The 19,491-nt window shown below is 43.5% G+C and overlaps 1 protein-coding gene across 1 annotated transcript in view; it reads right to left on the bottom strand.

Moving 5' to 3' along the window:
* The window catches only part of LOC121673698 (ras and Rab interactor 3-like), a 160,598-nt gene that overhangs the window by 33,792 nt on the left and 107,315 nt on the right, over positions 1-19,491 (bottom strand). The window contains exons 20-21 of the mRNA XM_042047299.1: positions 14,265-14,448; positions 10,717-10,831 (exon numbers count right to left, since the gene is read on the bottom strand). Of these exons, the coding sequence (XP_041903233.1) occupies positions 10,717-10,831; positions 14,265-14,448 (299 nt within the window). The remainder of the gene's footprint in view (positions 1-10,716; positions 10,832-14,264; positions 14,449-19,491) is intronic.

The following is a 19,491-nucleotide window of genomic DNA, read 5'->3' as shown; positions in this document are numbered from 1 at the left end:
CTCATTTCACTTCAAACAGTATCTTATTTACCTCATTTACAAATCTAAACTGTTGTTTATTAAGCTCTATAAGATCTTGAGATAGCAAACACTGTCCAAGGACAAGAAATAGAATTTGTTTCAGTTTAGCCACTGAGACAAGGGCACTTGTACTATGGGTACTGATTCCGAGTAGCTGTTTTAAAGGCAGTAAGATTTTTGGGTTGTGTTCAAGGTACTAAGCAGAGCAGGGTAAGACAATATTATCCTAGAACAGTGCGCATAGTCTCTAGCTCTGATTACACACAGATTTTGCATTATGCCTCTTGGGAGTGAAAAATAAGACAAAGAAAAAATCCAAAGCAAGGATTAACAAAGCTAACAAGACCCCGAGGGCTTCTTTCCAACAGGCTTTCCCTACAATCCCATCGGTTTAAAGCTTAGAGTAAAAATGAAAGTGTGTGTATGGAGAGAGGGGAGGTAACTTCAGGATGAGAGCTTAAAAACAAAAAAAGAGAATAAAGCTCCCTGCTATAAGTAACCAGAATGTTTCCAAAACAACTCATAAACCACAGAGAAACCTGGCACTGTTACATCTTAAAAAAGCAGCTGCACAAATGTTTTATGTTTTAAAATAAGCAGTGTGTCAAAGTGATGGGGGACTGAGCTCAAATGAGAAGGACTTGGTGAGACTTTCTGCTTTCCTTGTGCATGTCTGCATTTAGGAGAGAAATGATGGACTTGCACAACAGGTTATAAAATGTGTCCTCATACCATGTTTTACAATATCCCCCAGGCCCGTGGTCACTGTTCTTGCCAAACCAAAATTCTGGGTTCCTAGTTCAGAGTAGTCTCCTGAAGGGGAAGTCCTTGACTTTAACCCAATTTTCAGGGTTAATAGAGATGTGGATAATGAAGAACTCATCCTTGGCAGACAGACTGATCTTGGGAAGATGTCTAGGTTAGACATCCTTAGGGACTAGAAATCATTCAGTGTCTTATCTCAAATCAAACCACAGACAGCAGACTAGACAAAGATAATGTCTCCTGTGTCCTTATTACAGCCCACACAAAGGTGGCCTTTGGTCTGGTACTGCCTGTGGAGGCAGATCAGATCCAGCAGAAAGCAGCAGCAAAACAGGACTCCCAGAGCTGAAGGTCAGGGCTGGGGCAGAGCTGCCCAGCTATCCCATGCCATGGAGCTGACTTGCTCAGTGGGAGGCTTCTCATGCCAAGAAGCTTCGCAGGTGATGGCTGACTTTTCTTGCTAATGAGAAACTTGCATAAACAGGGGAAATTAGCCCATGCAGAGCCCCGGGTGATGCAGGCAGATTGTTATCTGTGTCTGAGAGAGGCTAATCCGAAGCTAACTAGGGTAGCTCTGCATCTTATAGGCAACAACAGGAATTGCATTAAGAGACAACATTCGTCAGTCTACTGTCCTTAATGGCAAGGTGTCTGCCACCCTGAACAGAGTCCTTTACTCCGAGCAAAATAGGAGACAAGATGTGGGCCCAGAGGCCTCCTTAAATGCAATTAAACTCCTTAAAATGTGAACCTGAAGGTTAACTACATATTCAGCTTTTCCAGTCTCCCCTGCTAAAAATACAAAAACTTTTAGTCACCAGTTTGCTAATCCTTGAAAAAAAGTAGTCTTGGACAAGTTTTGCTGCTGAAATATATGATTTGCTTAACTAAGATGGAATCAGACAGTTTTGGGGAAAGAAAGGAAGAGGGATCTTCTGTCCCAAGGGTGTTGATAACTTGTTATTTTTTCCAGCACACTTCTTTTTTCAGGCTTGTCAGGCCCAGAGCTGACAACAGTTTCTTACTTTGCCTCAATCACACGCTCCATCATGCAGCAATAAAGGAAAACATTCCTCTTAAGTAAATTGGAAAAATTGACTCTCCACACAGTACAGCAGCAGAGCTGCCTGTCAGGCTATACAAAAAGCATACAAAAGAAGTCTGAATAGCTGTGTTGATACCTCAGTGCTGAACGCTGTCAAGAGCTCGGCAAGTAAAAGGTCTCTCTGCAGCCCAGTTAATAGAGTGCTGGCCAGGATGGGCTTGTTCAGGGCTGGTGATGCACAGCTGGCTGAGTCCCTTCAGCAAGCTGTGCTTCAGCCCTCAGCCTGTAAAATCGGTGCCTTCCTTCGGAGAAGTCAGCTGAATTCAGCTTGGCAGGGAAGAGAAAGGGCAGCTCCTTGTTCTGCTGCCAGCAATGCTCTACCTCGGGAAGGCTGGTTGCTATGGGGGCAGCTGGGCCACAGTTTTGCACTGACTTCCCACCCATCCCAAGAGTGCTTTTGCCCCGCCTGCAGCCTCCTCTCCTGGCACCATAAAGCAGCTCTGATGGGTTCTTGCCTCTGTGGTCAGCCTTGAGCACGTTGGAGGCTCACACAGTTATTCAGCACTACAGGATGTGACCCCTGTTGGTAACTTGCTGCCCCTTTCCAAGTTGTTCTCAGACTTCTCTCTCCAGTCTGCCACCAACCCTTCCCAAAGTCACCTGTAGCCCCTCAGGCCTTTATCACTTTTTTTCTCCTCTCCAGACTTTATTTCACATAACTCAGCATATGGTAACACCTCTAAGGAAGCATTGCCCCACCACACTGTCCTGTTTTCACACCACTACATCCACATTGCCCACTCCTTCCCAGCCATAACCTGCATGAGGCAGAGAAAGACAGGGACCAGAGAGGCTGGAGGGTCCCTGACAGGGACATGTGCTACTGACAGATGAGGAATGGCAACAGCCCTTCTTGTGGCAGCAGTGTCAGCATGAAGTTACAGCCTGAACTCACATAAAACCTGACTCTTTCCTCTCCTTGGAACAGTACCCCACACCCTTTTCCACCAACTTTACTTGTACTCATGAGGCTGCAGTACCTTAACTACTAGTTGCTGGGAAAACTGATGCTTTTGCCTTATATACATAAATATATATTCAGTAAAGTCATGTTCCATAGCGAACTTGAAGATGCTTAATGACCTTCCTGACTGGTAGACAAGTCTCCAGGGCAGTTCATGAAGTGGCTGCCAAGTCAGTCCCCTCTTTGCTTTATTGCTGAATGGCAGGATTGGTCATCAAAAAACCTGCACACAACCCAAAAAGCAAAAAAAGCACCACCTTGATCTTTTCACTCTGTAATGTCAGGTTCAGCTTCTCATCTATTCAGAGGAAATCAAAGCTATAAATAGTCCTACCCTGCTTTCATGCCTTAGTTTACAGAATTAAGAATTCTTCTTTCCGGTGTTGAACGCTGCAAGGCTTCCACTGAAGGAGGCCAACTGTTTTGTTTAAAGTGACCATTTAAAAAAGAACAGTGGTACCATTACAGTGATAGCAGAAGTAACCAAATACACTTTCTGATGGGCCCTTCTGCCTGCAGTTTGATGAGTCAGAGATTGTTTTGAGAGGTTCGACTTGGGAAGGGTGGAATGTACATTTACTCCTTGGATTGTCCCACTCCAGCTGAAAATTCCCTTTAACATCTGTGCAACAACAGTCCAGTAGCATTGCGGTGTTATTAATGGCACATGATGAAGTCTATTTCAGCCTGCAGCAAGCTCAGCTCTCCAATATGCCTAGGGGCATATGTTTACCTCTATGTGGCATTACTGGGCTTTTTCAAGTACGTTCAAGTACCTGATAAGAATTAACTGCAAATCTGCACTGATTAAATAAACTGAGCACATTCTATCTTTCCCTATACACAAAGGGAGAAAGAGCCACAGAAAGGAATGTTATGGGTTTGGGGGAGATCACAGGTGAGACACTAATACAGAAAATATTTGTTTTATTTATTTTTTCACCACTATCCCTCTGTGAATCTTAGCAGTATTTCTCCAAGAACCTGGCCCTTAGAAGTGCTTTTGCTGCTGTACTGAGATATTCTTTCTGAGAACTGCTCTCTGCCCTGAGCTTGCCCACAGCCTGACTCAGTATCACTTATGGGATCCCTCAGGCTGGCAGGGACAGTAGGAGGTCTCTAGCACAAAACCCTGCTAAAACCAGGGCCATCCATGAGGTCAAACCAAGTCACTCAAGGCTTCATCCAGCCCAGTCTTTAAAACCTCGTGTGAAATCTGCAAGTACTACCCAATTAAATGTCTTTATCTTAGATGTCAGGGTCAGGTGTACCAGCACAAGCACCAGTTTATTCTCTTTAGCTATGAAGTGAAGGATCCCATCTTTCTGACCTCAGTCCATACCACAGATTTCTACCTCTTCCATCTTCATTCTAATTCAGAAGGGATCAGAAATAAATGCAATTAAAATCAATTTTTAAAATGGCAGATTGTCTTCTTACAGGTTATTTTCCTATAACCTATAAAATCTTCTGTTTCCTGAGTATTTACAAAATTTTAAGTTTTTTCTCTGTATTTGTGATGGTTATTTTTCTTTCTGGAAAAATATATTCTGTCTATCTTCACTCTACTTCCTGATTCCAGGAGGCAGAGTGTTAGCAAAAAGACTTGCAAAACTGAGGAAGCTATTACAAGAGCTGTCAACACTTCCACAAAAATATTCATATCACAGAGTTCATCTGCACAACTGGCCACTCTCATTAAAGGAGCTAAATTGTGGGTAGGCTGCAGTAACTGAGCTATCCTCCTGTTTTTTCCCATGACCTCATTTGTGCAGGACTTCAATGTAGTTCACATGGGAAAATACTACCTGACCGTACTGTGACATGTTAGCAGCAAGCGCTTTAGTCTCTGAGATCATTAATCCAGCCTCAGCATTATGTATTAAAATAAACATTAACAAAATTAAACAGGGAAATCTGCCATAAAGGACCATATTTGGCCATGCTGGCTGGGGTGCCAGCAGAGTGCAATAGGCAAGTCCATTGTCAGCATCTGAAGGTGCTTGAGCCAACAGAGAGCATCTACTGCACTGTTCCTGCTCAATCTGCCTCCTCTTCCCTGCCCTGTGAGTGTGTCCCCACGCAGCCCTGGGACACACAGATCCGTGCAGGCACACGGACTGGAATTTGTCTCCTTCGTATTTGAGCTCTGCCATCATGCCAGGCATACCCACAGCCCTCATCTCAGGCTGGCTGGGATGCAAAGACCAGGGCTTTCAGCAGCTCTGTTCAGAGCTAAGCCTGCAAAGATGAGCAAAGTCCATCCCCCTGTTGCTCTGATGCCCTGCTGTAAACATGCTGCTGCCTGATTACTGTCACTTAATTTCCATCTGTTACTGTTACAGGACAGTCAGAATGACTGCACATGTCCTTTTTATCTGTGCAAATGGCATTAGTCTATAATAAAAAACTGGGGGTTTTTCCCATATGTGCCTGGGAAGGAGGAATGGCAATGTTGAAGTGACTGAAGTGACTTCCTAGTGATTGGCAAAGTTGACTTTGGGAGTTAAGTTTGCTTTCACATCTTTAGACTGCACCTATTTGGGATCATTAAGGCAAGGAAGTATATTGTAAAATCTTAGCCCTTAGTTGATTTCACGTTCCCTAACATCCAACATGGAAAGGAACACCTTTGCTCATCTAAACTTCTGTTTGCCCCCCCCAGCAGGGCCTCCTTCCTGCTGCATCTGTATCTGGTGTAACTCTTCTTTCTGTCCTGAGGGACAGAGTTCACTGGCGGACGTACAAAGTCAGATCCCCACAAACTTCCATGGCAAACAAGTAAAAGCAGTTAGAGAATTAACCAGGCAGGTTAAACTGCTGCTATGTATTTTACTTGAGTTATAATCCCTCCCTAAATTCCTACTGTCTCAAGCATTTCATATCAAACTCCAGTCCGCACTTCCCGAGCTCAGTCTGACTTTAAGAAAGGTCAGATAAGGTGACCAGGGCAGACATTGGATTTCTTTATCAACATCCTTTTTGCTACCAGACTTGCAATTTTGCACCAACACTCAGTGATTGCTCTTAAACTCCTTTGGAGTGCAGTAATTGCCTGCACTTTTTCTGTCAAGGTATATTGTGGGTCCTTACCACAAGCTCATACCACACAGCCTGGAGTGCAGCTGCTGTCCATAAACCAGAAATTGAGTATAAGCTACCGTGTCCAATGACACCGTGTCTCATCCGTCAAAGGAGGTATCAATCATGTTCTGGACATTTTTGTATTACTTGGAGATAATTTATTTTGGTTTTCCTATTTGATTTTGCTAAGGTTATTTTAAGACCTCTGTTATACTCCAGCTTATTCAAAGTCAGTCTCCAGAAAAGCTGGGAGGGTCAGAGCACAGAGAACTTTAATTTAAATCTAATAATTTTCCTCTAATAAATGAAAAAAACACACTACAGCCCAGACTTCACTACAAACCCCTCCTTCAGCTGTGCATGCATCGATTTTGGGGGGCTCAACCCAGCCTTGGCCCCATGTGCTGTAAAAGCTGCTTCTGAACAGTTATGTCTGGTGGCAGATTGTCCTCCACAGGTACAGCTTAAATAAGGAACAAGGACAGCAACTCCACAACAAGGGCTGATGTGGACTGCCTCCAGAAAATACACCTCCAAGTGAGCAAAGCCACTTGCAGCAATGGGGGAGGGAGGAGCATGATTACAGGAGATGGGCAGCCATGGCAGGATCAGGCCAGCCTCAAACCCCTTAGGATGTGAACCTGAAGAGTTCAGGACTGACCTAGCAAATCAATTTCATTGTTATTTCTATTTTTAAAAATTTAATAATATGAACAATAAGTTCTTTATTCTGTGGAGTTGCAGATACTTCTGTTTAGTGCCATTTTGCTTGCTTGGAATCACATCCTCTTTTCTTGGTACAGAAGAGGTTGGAAAAAAATAACTACACATCCCACACCAAAGCATACGTAAAAGATTCCTGAGAAGTATGTGATCAACTCGTGTGTTTCATGAAATCAAATTATTTTCAGCTATTATTCACAAAATTTCCCAGAAAAAAGAAAGCATTAATTCAGTTTATGGTGCTAGAGCATCCCTCTGTTAAAGGATTTTACCCCTGTGGCAGATGCCTTCATAACTCTTTGTGCAAGTAAAAGCTACTGTCACTGCCTGCACCACATGGTCTGTTGTACTCAGATGCCTCTTACAAGCTCTCAGTACATGCTATTTCAGAAATGTACTTCAAACATCTGATTCTTTCCTTTTTAATATTGCTATAATGGAGCTGAGGTCAGCACGATGGCTTCTGACAGTATATACATGAAAAGGAGGGGGAATTAGACCCTGAGGTTGCCACCAGTTTGCTGAGAAGAGCCAAGGGCAGGAGTCAGCTGAGGAAGGGGTGCTCAGTTTTTGAGGCTGGGACTCCACCTCTGAATGAAGCAGAAGTAAGGGTCAACTCTCAGAAAGAAAGTGTACAAAGTAGTCGAGAGTTTAGCAAAGATTGAGAGGTAGCTGCCAACACTGCATCTCTAAGTGGTAGAAATCTTGTAACAAACTTTAGGTCTGGGGGACTTGCACTGCTCTGAATAAGAAGTAAGGGATCCTTCAGGCCGAGTGCAAAACCTCTGAGATCCAAGGCTTTGAAACTTGCCAGGTTTCTCAACTTTCTGATGAACCATATGGCACCTGGAATCTGCTCTTTGGTCTCTACTATAGCTATTGATGCCACAAGGATTTAGCATTCCCGTCTATGGAGGAATTCCAACCAAAAAGAAGGAACCAGAAGAAAATTTTTTAAATCCATTCTCTTGTTCTCTCTAAGGGCTGCTTCACGGAAGAGATGAAAATTTCCCACAAAAAAAAAAAAAAGAGAAAGAGGTTTCATTTCTTGATTCTCTTACCTAGTGGGTTCTTTGGGGATTTCCATTTAAAGAGAAAAATCACAATTAACTCCACTCTTCCCATCAGAAAACTATACTTCCCTAAATATTTCACCAAATATCAACATAGTTGTTATGGGGAAAAGAAATAGTAAAACAATGAACCACTCTTATTTGGCAGTGTAATAGCCAGAAGTTTCTGAAGGGTCTTTTTGTACTTCATTGAATGGCCATCTCTATATGGAACACAGGGGGTGGGCAACAACCTCTGTACCATCATCATGATACCATGGAAAGCCTCCTCAGATCCTATCTGAAAAGTAGAAAGGAATGAGAATAGCTCTACAAACAGCCAAGGACAAGAAGCAGCTGGCAAGGTTCTTCAAAACAGTAAGCTGGTTGCAACTTGAATTTTGCTGGGTTGAAACTTGAATTTTAATTGAAGGAAGGCTCTCCATAAAATCAGAACTATATATGTCGAGGCAAATTCAGATTTCAGTTTACATCTCAATGCATCAACTGTGTGGAGTCTAACGAGTTGAACTGAGGTAACGTGAAGGATTTGCTCCCATTTCTTCAAACCCTTTAGGAGGAGCCAGCTCTCAGAAAGGGACAAACAGCTCTCCGTGGGGCACGTCACAGAGATAATTTCTTACCTGTCAACTCAGAAAGGAAAGAGGGATTTTCTGAAGTTAAAGAATAGATGTTTGGAAAAAGTCCAGAGTGGCCCTCAGGCAATGCAGCTGGGGTGTTTTACATATTTACCGGAGTGTAACACCAAACTTCCAACTTACTTGCATTCCACAGCAAGAGAACCTCTCTTGAGGTGCTCAGAGGTCTCCTACCCTGACACTTACAGAACACCAGGGATGAGTGAAGGGCACATCATTAATCTGAGGCAATCCAGACAGACCATTTTATGTGTCAGGGAAGCTCAGGTTCTAAATTATTTTAAAGCATTTAGGCAATTTTTAATTTTATTTCTGAAAAAAATTTAGAAGGCAGTGGAGTAATGCAGTTTAAAAGCTAAAGAATTAATTAATTACCTAAGGTATGAGATTACTCTGTGACACAGAAGATTTACCATCTCCCCTGGCATTAGGTACAGTCCTTTGTCTTTATTAACCAGAATTTGTTCAATTTCTTTTAAACTTAAAAGCCAGGGTACTTACCCTAAATGAGAAAGGAAGCAAAACAGTGACCATTCTGTACCCAGTGTGTTCTTGTCAAAACAGGGCAGGATGAAGAACTGAGAGGCTTTCTACCAACTGACACTCAACACTGACAGAACTCAAGCTAAAAATAATGTCAATATCCACTATAGGCATGCATGAGCCTCATAGCTGCTGGGATTGCTGCACATGATGGCAGCTCTCCTGCTTTATGAATGAGAGCTGAATTTTAATTACCTTCCTCCACTTACTTTGCAACTTGTATGAAACTGGTGAAAACTGATTTAATTTTTGTTTCTACCAGAAAGCTCATCTCCCAATACATCCTTTGCACTAAGTTAGTGATAAACTAGAAAAACCAAGCAAGTCTGAAAAGCATGGCAGAAAAGCCTCTCTAGATAGGCTAGCTCAGTGACATTTTTGTACTACGTTTTACTTTGCCTGCCCTAAAAGAAATCAGATTTTATGGCACAGGACATGAGTCAAGAAGTAACATTTCTATAAATGATGTTTTTTAGGATGACAGGATTTGATTTTTTAACTTTTATCCAAAGGAAAGCTTGAATCATCAAAAACCAATTCCCCACCGTGAAAAATCTAAGTCCTGGGTCAAGTTCAAATAGCTAAATAAAGAAAAGGTTTCCTACCCCACAGCTAACCTTTGCCCTTGTATTCTTAATTGAACACCTGAAGTTGTGGCAAAAGGTTTGCTGATCCTGCCCTCACACAGGAGCACTGAACCCTAAACACCTCTGCAGCTGGGTGCTCTCAGGAGCAGGCAGATGAGAGGGAAACCTTCCCAGGGGGATGCAGCAGCCAGACAGGGAGCAATGTTGTGACAGCCTGTGGTCTGGCCTTGAGATTAGAACAGCCTAAGAGTTGTCCCTCTGGCTTTAAAGCCTGTTTACAATGCAGAGGTATGAGAAGAAACATAGGAGAAGGGAAAACTTCATTTGAGCAACTGTCAAAATTCATTTGAACAAGGGGAAAGAAATGTTGCAACATTGATCTGAAGAAACATGTGTTTAACAGAGAATAAAACAGTTTTTCTGGGGAGCTGGCTTTGGGACAGAGTTCAGTGACAGAGGATTTAGATCTGTTCAGATAAATAAATAGTGTGAAGTTATTTATATATATATAAATATATATATTTTTTGAGTGCATTTTTCTATGACTATCCTAAAATCCAGGTGTTTACAAATATTCCTTTGAAAGTGGAAATCATGTGCCTTACACAGCCGTTTACACAGAGGGCTGCATTAGATGTGGCTGACTGTGAACTGGGTTAATTTTCACTTGCTCATGGCAGACTTGGTTATCCAACTGGGAACAGCACCAGCCACGAGACCCACCCACTTCCCAGTTAGGCTTTGAAAACAAACAGTTTAGGAGTAACTTGTTGTTCAGAGTGACTGTACAAGGTGCATGAAAAGGCTATGTAGCAGTTGTCAGATGACTGGTGACCCCCAAGTTCAGTGGCTTAAACAGAGACAGGGTCAGTGAGTTAACAAGGCTTAGTCTGCGATGCTTTCCACTTTCCTCAGAACTTCCACCTGGTGAAAGGCAGCTCTCCTTTCTCAATCAAAGGACTGGCCTCCTCATCTGGAGGTGCATTATTTCCCTATTGCAAGTCTGTAAATGATAACAGAAGGTGCAGAACCGCAGGGGAGCTGAGGTAAAACAGCTGCAGGAAATATTAACTGAACTACATCATAAAAGCAAGATCTGCTGCTGGTCACAAGAGGAACCTGCTCAGTGCAAGTGAGATTACATAAATATTGGTGATCACAAGAGGGCTCAGTACAATAACCAAAGCAAGACCAAAAAATGTAAAGACCTTACTTGATTTTTCTTCTTTAATGTTGTACTCCAGCACACCAGGAGCTTCGTTCTGCACCGGCAGGCGGACTGAGAGGATCATGTTGTCCACATTACCCTCTTTCCTAACTAAGAATATCTGAAAAGGCAGAAAAGAATCAAGAGCTCAGCTACATTATGTGAGCTTCTAAACTTTATTTTAAGTCATTGGCAATGTAGATTTTTATCAGTACAATCCACCTTTAAATAGCCTTATTTTAGCTTCATTCCACTTAGTTAAGCTTTATACAACAAAAATAATTAATAAAGGGCCAGTTCATCAGACCTGCGAATGAACTCGTGAAGTTTCTATGCATCACCGACGTTCCACTTACACCTAAAGCAAACTATTTCATGAACCGAAGAGTTTAAAACTGCACTCATGATTTGTTAAGCGATGGTCCTCACGTCAGGGCCCTAAATCACAGATGACTCACCCTAAAACATCCCAGTCCAGGTCTAAAGCATGGGAGTCACCTGTACATTGAGTCGGTAAGGGTTTGAGTGTCCATGAGTGGGACATAAGGCCAAAGGCTCTGGTGGCCACAGTGTCTATGGCAGAGCATTTTCATGGGACCATAAGATCAGTCAGGCTGGCAGGTATCCTGGGAGGACTCTTCTCCAATACCCTGGGTGAAGCCATGAGGCCAGACCAAGTTTCTCAGGACTTTGTCTGTACAAATCTGGGGAATGTCCAAAGCTGGAGACTGCACAGCCTCTCTTGGCAACCTGTCCCACCACTTATCATCTTCACAGGGAGAAAATGCTTCCCTGTACCCAGTCTGAACCCCTCTGGTTTCAATGTACACTGTCATCTCTTGTCCTCCCACCCTGCGGTGCTGAGCACAGCCTGGCTTCATCTTCTCCATGACCTCTCTGTAGGTACCAGGGGTTGCTGTGTGGTCTGCCTGAAGTTGTCTTCTGGCTGAACAAGCCCTGGTCCCACAGCCTCTCTCGAGTGGGTCTGTGCCCAGCTCACTGCCCACCATCCCTACAGGATCTTTCCTACAGAGCAGCTCAGCCAGGCAGTGCCAGCCCGGATCACTGCCAGGGGTCTGCCTTCCCAGAGGAAAAGCTTTGCTTTTGCCCTTGTTGAATTTGGGAACAAGCCCTGTCCCCAAAAGCTTGTCTAAGATCTCTCAAGTGATCATTCAAGTGTATTGAGTGGTCCTGAAATCACAGAATCACAGGATCAATTAGGTTTGAAAAGACCTCTGAGATCATCAAGTCCAACTGATGATCGAACACCACCACCTCAACCAGACCGTGGCACTGAGTGCCACATCCAGTCCCTCCTTAAACATCTCCAGGAATGCTGACTCCACAGAACTGATGTGCTTGAAAAGAGGTCTGGAGATCACCTAGTCCAATCCCCTTGCTCAAAGAAGGATAAACTACAGCAAAAAAAATTGGTCTGGCTCAATCCCATCAGGTATGCAAAAACATTGATAGAAGGCCCCTGAGTATTTAATTGGAACCAGTGGAACTACTGGAGCCATTGTGTCCCACCAATACCAGTGGGAAAAAAGATTTAAAAAAAAAATTTAAAAAAGATAAAAGATACAAGAAATAAGAAAAAGAGAAGAAAAAAAGAGAAGAAAAAGGAAAAATGCCTCATTCTTTGTATGTTGTGAGATCCTAAGTGTGTTTCTAATTAAAGCTCATTGTCAGGGATATTTTTAGCTTGTATCTTGAAGGTGCAGATACAAAGACAAAATAATCTTCATCTGTTCTTTGATAGTAAGCTTAGGCAGAAGAGAGTCAAGGTATTTTTAAAAAACTGAATTAAAAAATCAAGCTAATTTTGTAGCCTGGATGTTAACATTAGAAAGAGAATTGTGAGTTGATAAAATCATTAATCAACTGTAACGTATGGAAATCTATCAAAAACCCATTAATTTCTTGGACAGAGGAATTTTTAAAAAAAGCTTGTCTAGAAGCCAAGACGTCTCCCTGCATAAATCCCAGTCATAAGTGCATGTCCAGTCACTTTGAAGCACCCATGCGGAACACACAGCTTTGGGGCAGCTTCACAACCTCACACAGTGAGAAATGGAGCCCCGGGGGTTCAGGCCCACCACCAGGGCAGAGGAAGTGTAAATAAAGGCACGGGTGTATGCCCTAAACAGGCTGATTTCTAGCTCAGGGCAACCCCCACCTTCTGTCACAGAATGCGTCTGCAGGTAGGAGGCAGGTAGTATCTGCAGGGAGAGGCTCTCCCTTGCCCAGGTCCTACCAGCCACATGGCAGCGCTGTCCCTCTAACCTTGACTGTCAGACAGCACCATCTTACATGGCTTCATCTGAAATTTAATCTAAGCAACCAGGGAAATGAAACCTGGAAATGAATCACTTCTTTTTTCCTGATCGGCACGCCTGGTTGCCATGGATCCAAAGGCTAAAATTGGACTATGGCTGTTCAGAGAAGTAGGAGGTGGGTTTTCTGAGCTGTACTTAACCCTACAGGTCAGGACCAGTATTGAAATCAACCTCTTCTATTTTCACCACAGTTGGGAATGGTGCTGCCTCAGTTTCAGGTGGGCTCAGAGTGGGCAGGAAATTCTGCCCTTGTCATGGGACTCCTCTGATGCACCACCTCTTCTCCTGCCTGCTTCTGACTGCAACTGAAGACTGTGCCCAAGCACAGTGTGAGCAGGAGGAACAGAGGCAAAATGTTTCCCCAAAGCCACTCAGAGGTGGGAAACTCCCTGACTGCAGGGAATGGATGATGGCTGAGGAGGCTTGGGGCCATACATGGGTACACCACAGTCAGTCACACACATCCCCACTTACAGACAGAGCAGAAAAACAAAGAGAATTATTTGCTCAATCTGTTTGAGAAGTCTGATTCAAGGTGAGGTGCACTGCACAGCCCAGGCTGCTCAGGTGAATCCCACTGGAGGGTGTCACTTGGCTGCGCCAGCATTTAGCCCTGGGATAGGTTGACTCAGCCAAAGGATGGGTCCAAATGTCCTCAGAGCAGGTGTGCCCTGATATCAGCTCAGGTCATTTGCACCTGCACTTCCCAAAGGATCCAGCCAGGACATCTACAGCCTGCTCACCTCTCAGACCTCAGGAAAAGGGAGCAGCTCCCTGTGCCACAGAGCTGTTTTCCTTAAGCAAGCCCTGAGCTTTGCACAAGTATATAATTTTCTAATACTCAGTTTATGTAAACCAGATACCAATTGTTGCAATAAAAATGACTCCCATCAGGTGAATTTAAGGGCCTTTTCTTCACAGTTTCTTTTTTATTGGTCCAGATTAGGATAATCACCATACTTTTGGGTATGGTAGTGAATGGGAAGCCATCTCCATGAATCTACATGGTAAGCAAATAAAACCAGAGATAAGATTCCTCATTTTCCCAAAGCCAATATATCTGTCTTGTGCTGTTGAGAGAGGTAAAGCATCTAATAGCAATGGAAACAGAGAGCAGTCTGCTAAATACTTTTGCTTCCACATTAAAAAAAGCACTGCTCTCCTAACCAAGGACAGGAAATGTGGTTGTCTGAACTGAAACCATTTTGGACTTACCCCTGCTGTTTCTTTGCCAAGGATGGCCCCAGCCCTTTCCTGGCTCATGTTCAGTTGAAGCCAGACAGGACACGTCTTGATGAGTTTGTCAAGGATGCTGATCCCTGGAAGCTGGAGGCAATTTCGCAGAGCAACGGCCTGACAGAGATGTGTTTCTTTTCCTTCACTGGTACCTCCAACAGGGCTGAAACACAGCAAGGGAGTCCCTGGTGAGCAGAACTGCAAATGGAAAACTCTGGGGAGTAAGGACTGTAAGTGCAAACAGAGAAGCAAACACAGGGGCGCTTAGACATCAGCAAAGCACAGGCACATTGTTACGACAGCAGGTTGGCAGGGTGATTTGTGCTCAGCTCTGCTGGCTTTGGCTCACCCATCAATATTGCTCAAGTGCAGGTGCTCACAGACACAGGTAAGGGAGGCACAGGGGTAGCCAGCACCACAGACAGCTGAGCGTGCCTGTCCCCTGGATGCCACCCTCCAGCTGAAGGGTCTGGGAGATGTTTCAAAAGTAGCAATGCAGCAGAGAAGTCCCTGCAGTGTAATGGCAGACTGGTGTTAAATACTGGCTTCTAGCTATGATGCTGATTTGACGAAGTATTTATACATGTGCTAAGCACTGCAGGCAGTGGAAATACTTGTGCTGAAAAGTCTGGTCACAAGAGCTCTACTGGATAAGGCCATGGACTCATGGGGATATGGGCTTGTCATTCATTTGATTAATTGATTTTACATTTAAAGAAAATGTAAGAGAACATACACAAAAAGTGTTTTGCTGCACTGATTTTCTTCTTAGATGTCAGAACTGAGAATAGGAGGACTCTCACTTTTGATTTGGTCTTCAAATATTTCTCCTTTTCCTTTTATTTTTAAAGATACAGATCTTAAAGTATTACATTTCAGATAAGGTCAGTCTTAATCTACTAAAAGAGAGTAATTTCAAAGGCCTAACCTAACACATCAAGTCTCTCCCAAAAGTCAGTTTGTGTAAAAATAGCCTTTCAAATCCCACAAGCAACACAGAGATTTTATTTTTAGTAGCTTTTTTTTTTTTTCTTTTGCAACCCTTCAGACAGCTTTCTTAGAAAATACAGGTGCCTCTGCAATTTGGGTTGTAGATTAAGGGTATTAGTTCACAGAATCTTGATTTTTATCAATCCTTTTTTAAGATCATAGTCAAGACAGTAGGAATGAGACAACTGTGCTTAAAAAAAAAAAAAAAGCAAATTAAAATAAATGAAACTCCCTCTTTACCTGCAATAAAAGCCCAGCTTGTCACACAGGTGAGGGAATTTCTTTCAAATGTAACAGCATGTGATTTTAATCAATTTCATCTGAACGTATAGAGTAAAACAATGGAAGACAGCTTTTGGAAGTTAACCTGATTAATCTCTCAGGGTTTTGAAACAGAAGAAACAACCAAAAATAAGCCTTGTAACCATATGAAAGGAAAACATGTGTTGGATGGCGATATTCATATTCAGTAGTAGGAAAGAAGTAATGAGTTGAAGGGAAGGAAAGCTGAGTTAAAATGAAATGTTCCATAACAGCAAAAGTTACTCCCCTGTTTAGTCACATAGACATGAACCTGATCACATCTGAATGATGTGTGAAACAAAAGGAGGTCGATGCTGATAATGTCCTGCTGTGGCACCAGCAGGTGACACATACGGCCATAGCTCCTGTGATGCTGAACTTTGTTAGCCATTAATTATGTAAGGTGCGGCCAGCAAAGCACTGGTGCTCAGAAATCCCATTGCCTGGAGGGAAATGAGGGTTATCAACAAAGTCAGGAAAGTAACACAAACCAGCTTGGACCTGGTGAGCATCAGGCACACAGTAACCCTGGCACAGGGTTCCCCACAGCGGGTGTAGGCATCCATCCCTCTGCTCCCTCTCAGGAGCACACCCTCTGGACAGAGCCCTGCTCACAGCACCAGCTGGGGTTTGGCAGTGAGAACAGGCTGGTGAAGAAAAATAACAGAACTGATCTTCCAACACGTGTGGCTGCATGTAGGGTCTAAATTTTGGAGAATGGATAGAAAATAGAAAATACTTCCAAACTCAGACATACAAGATGAAAAAGGAAGAGCCTGAAAATATTTGTCTTAATGGAAAATCTCATTATTTGAAAATGTGGAGTCTTTCAGTATAGCAAATTTAGGGCAGTGGGTAAGGCTTTTTTTGGCAGGAGTCTAATAGTTTGGAGGCCCTAAGGGATGAGGTATTCTCCTCTCAAAAGCCAGACCAGCCTGGAAGGAACTAAGCAGGCTCTTGTACCTGTACAAGAGGGAGGAAAGCACAGCTGAGTGAAAGGGGAGACTTTGGTAAAAGGAAAGGCAGGAAGAGTCATTAATGGGATCATATGAAATCAGGGGAATGTTTGGCAAGACATTTCCTGTCAGTGAGTTTTAAGAGATGATGGATAAATTCCCAAGAGAAGAGGAAGAAGATTGCATTGCCCAAATCTCTTGAAATGCCATGTTTGGAGCAGTAGCACACACTTTATCGAATCAAATCTGTGCTGGCTAAGAAATGGGAGTGAATGACCTCCCAGACCTTTTTCAGCTGTAATGCTGTGACCCATGACACACCAGTTGACGTAGTTATGGCACCGATGTTTGACTTCTGTCCTGGGCACAGCTGTCACAAAGATTTGGATGGGGCTGTGGAAGCGCTTAATCCAGCAATTTAATCTGGCTCTGTGGCAGCTCTGTGGCTGCACAGAGAGGAGGGAGCCTAGGCAGCTCCTGGGTTCTTGCTGTGCTGCCAGTTGAAGGGATTACCAGGGCCACCACGGTGAGCAGCTGGCCTTTCCTATTTTGCTCACTCAGAATTCACGCGTCAGATGATTTCTAAACTCACAATTTTCAAAACGACATAAAACTCTGTTCTTGTCCCACAGTCCTGCAAAACCCTTTGGCTGATAAGAGCAGGTGTTCATTTTGCTAGGTGTGATGAAAAGCTGGCCCTAGAGCTGCTTACTTTTCTTTTCTTTTATTAAGTTCTTACTGCAAAGCACCTTTAAATCTTGCAGTGGCTCTGCTAAACTGGATTCAGTTGGGAAGCAGGAAGCTGTGTGCTGCGTACTGACTGGCAGCACAGGCTAATTAATTGCACACTGATTACATTCACACACCCGCCCCGGGCTGGCAGAAGGTATCAGGTTGCTTGTTGGAGGCAATAATAATGACAATGGTGGTTTGAATTACTTCACAGTGACTGTACACTGAAGTAATGTACACCATGACTCATTGCTTTAGAAACCAGGAGCCACACTTGCCAATTGAATATTCCCAGAAGTCAGCAGAACAGCAAGGGGATATAATCCACTGAATTTCGTGCAGGTGAAGGCCTGAGCATACCTTTGCAGGGGGTTTAAAAATATTGCCACAAACCTGCTGACACTAAGGGCTTCCTGGCTGGACTATATGCGGCTGGTCATTCTGAATTTCCCTGAGGCAGCTGAGACACACAGCAATTGTGTGAAATGGCAGCTGGTCTTAAAATGTGTTCCAGCTGGCTTGATACTGAGGGAGAAAGACACAGTCACAAACTCCATGTGCCAGGTGATAGAGTGACTTTTTTTGCACCAAAGCTACCTGGTACCTGAAGGGATACCACTTGGGACAAGCCAGCTTGTGACTGCAGCTGACATGTGGAAACCCTTCAAGCACAGCAAAAGAGGTTACCAGGAGCACCTGAAACAGGAGGAAAAGATAGTCAAAGACTCCTGAAGTTAACACAGCAGTCCTGATGGAAGTTGATAGTGCTGTTAATGCCTGTAGTTAAAAGAGACAGTTGGGAGCATGGAGCTTCATGGAGAAGGGTGAGATGACAGCGCTGAGATTAAAAGACTGACAGAAGACTCACAGGTCTGGCTCACATCCTGTGTCACAACCAACCCAGCTGGGCTTGGTTGCAGGGCTCTGTGCCACTGGTAATAGAGGCAGATCTCTGTATCCCTTTCCTTCACAGTCACCTTCTTTCCTTACAGGAATAATCGGAGTTACACGAGCAGCAGCTAAAGCACAAGGCTTCACCCATTGCAAGAGACAGAGCTGCCTATGCTTTCTTTGGTTTGGTATCACTTCTGATTAGACAGGTGTTGAGGAACACATTTAATGTAGGTAGCTTGGCGTCCAAGCTGCACGGACTCAGTAAAAACCTTTATTCAAACACATGTGAATTCATGCGCTGTTACTTTCAGTTCATTGTGAGGGAAGTTATGCAGTGCCACAGCTAGAGGACATCAAGCTTCATTTTGCTTACATCTTAGAAATGGCCATTTTTTTATGCCATCTACTTACTGTCATAAACCAGCCCATCTTTGATCACTTGATCAGTTCAGATTAAATTATTCCAAGATGAAGGAGAAGGATGCATTTACTCTCTGGACCTGGCTTTTGTCACCTAGCTGGGTTCTTATTTCTTTCTTCCAACAGGTGAGTTGGAAGAAAGTGAAGTGAGACCCTGAACCCAACCTAGCTGCAGGAAGAGCTGCAATGCCTTTGAAATTCTAGAGTCGTTTCATCATAAAACAGAGTATTAGGAAGATGGGAAGGCAGCAAAGTGATATATTGAAAAACCCATAGCACAAAAGCTAACTTTGTGTGGCAAATGTGAACCCTGACTTGCAGAAAATTCAGGTTTTAATAAATGCTTTTTCATAACAGCCAAGGGATCTGACAAAAGGCAAACCAACAAACAGAAATAAAATAACCAACAATGAAAAAACCCAAAAGTAGAAAGAGAATCTGAGATCTTCAGGGATCACACCCAGCTAATTATCACCCTCTAGTCAGAAATAAACAGGTTTCTTGTTGTCTGACAGGCAGAAAGAGAGGGAAAAGATGCAGGGTGTTAAGCAAGCCATGAGAGCTTCTTGCATTGTAAGGTTCTTGGATGAACATAAAAACTGGATAATGGAAATGATGCGAGCAGTTTGGTGTGTCCCATGAGGCAGGCTTGCCTGTCCAGTGTCCTTCCTACCTTGCAGAATGCTTATGTTACTGGTCCACCCTGGTGACAAGTTTATAGCTCAGGAAGTTGTGCTTCTCAGCTTGTGGTCTGTGGAGAACCTGTGGTTGGCAGAGCACTTCCTCCTACTCACTGGTCCCCTTGTTCCTACTCTACTTAATTGTCCACCCTTCGACTCTTTGGTCTTTGGTATACAGCTGACGCTCTGCACGTCCAGGAGTTTTGGCTCAGCCTGGGAAGGACCAAGCTT

Source organism: Corvus kubaryi, unplaced genomic scaffold, assembly GCF_017639235.1.
Source record: "Corvus kubaryi isolate FWS band 111438036 unplaced genomic scaffold, C.kubaryi_AGA036_p1.0 66, whole genome shotgun sequence".
NCBI lineage: Eukaryota > Metazoa > Chordata > Aves > Passeriformes > Corvidae > Corvus > Corvus kubaryi.
The sequence above is the reverse complement of the archived record's forward strand: the minus strand, read 5'-3'. Positions and strand labels throughout refer to the sequence as shown.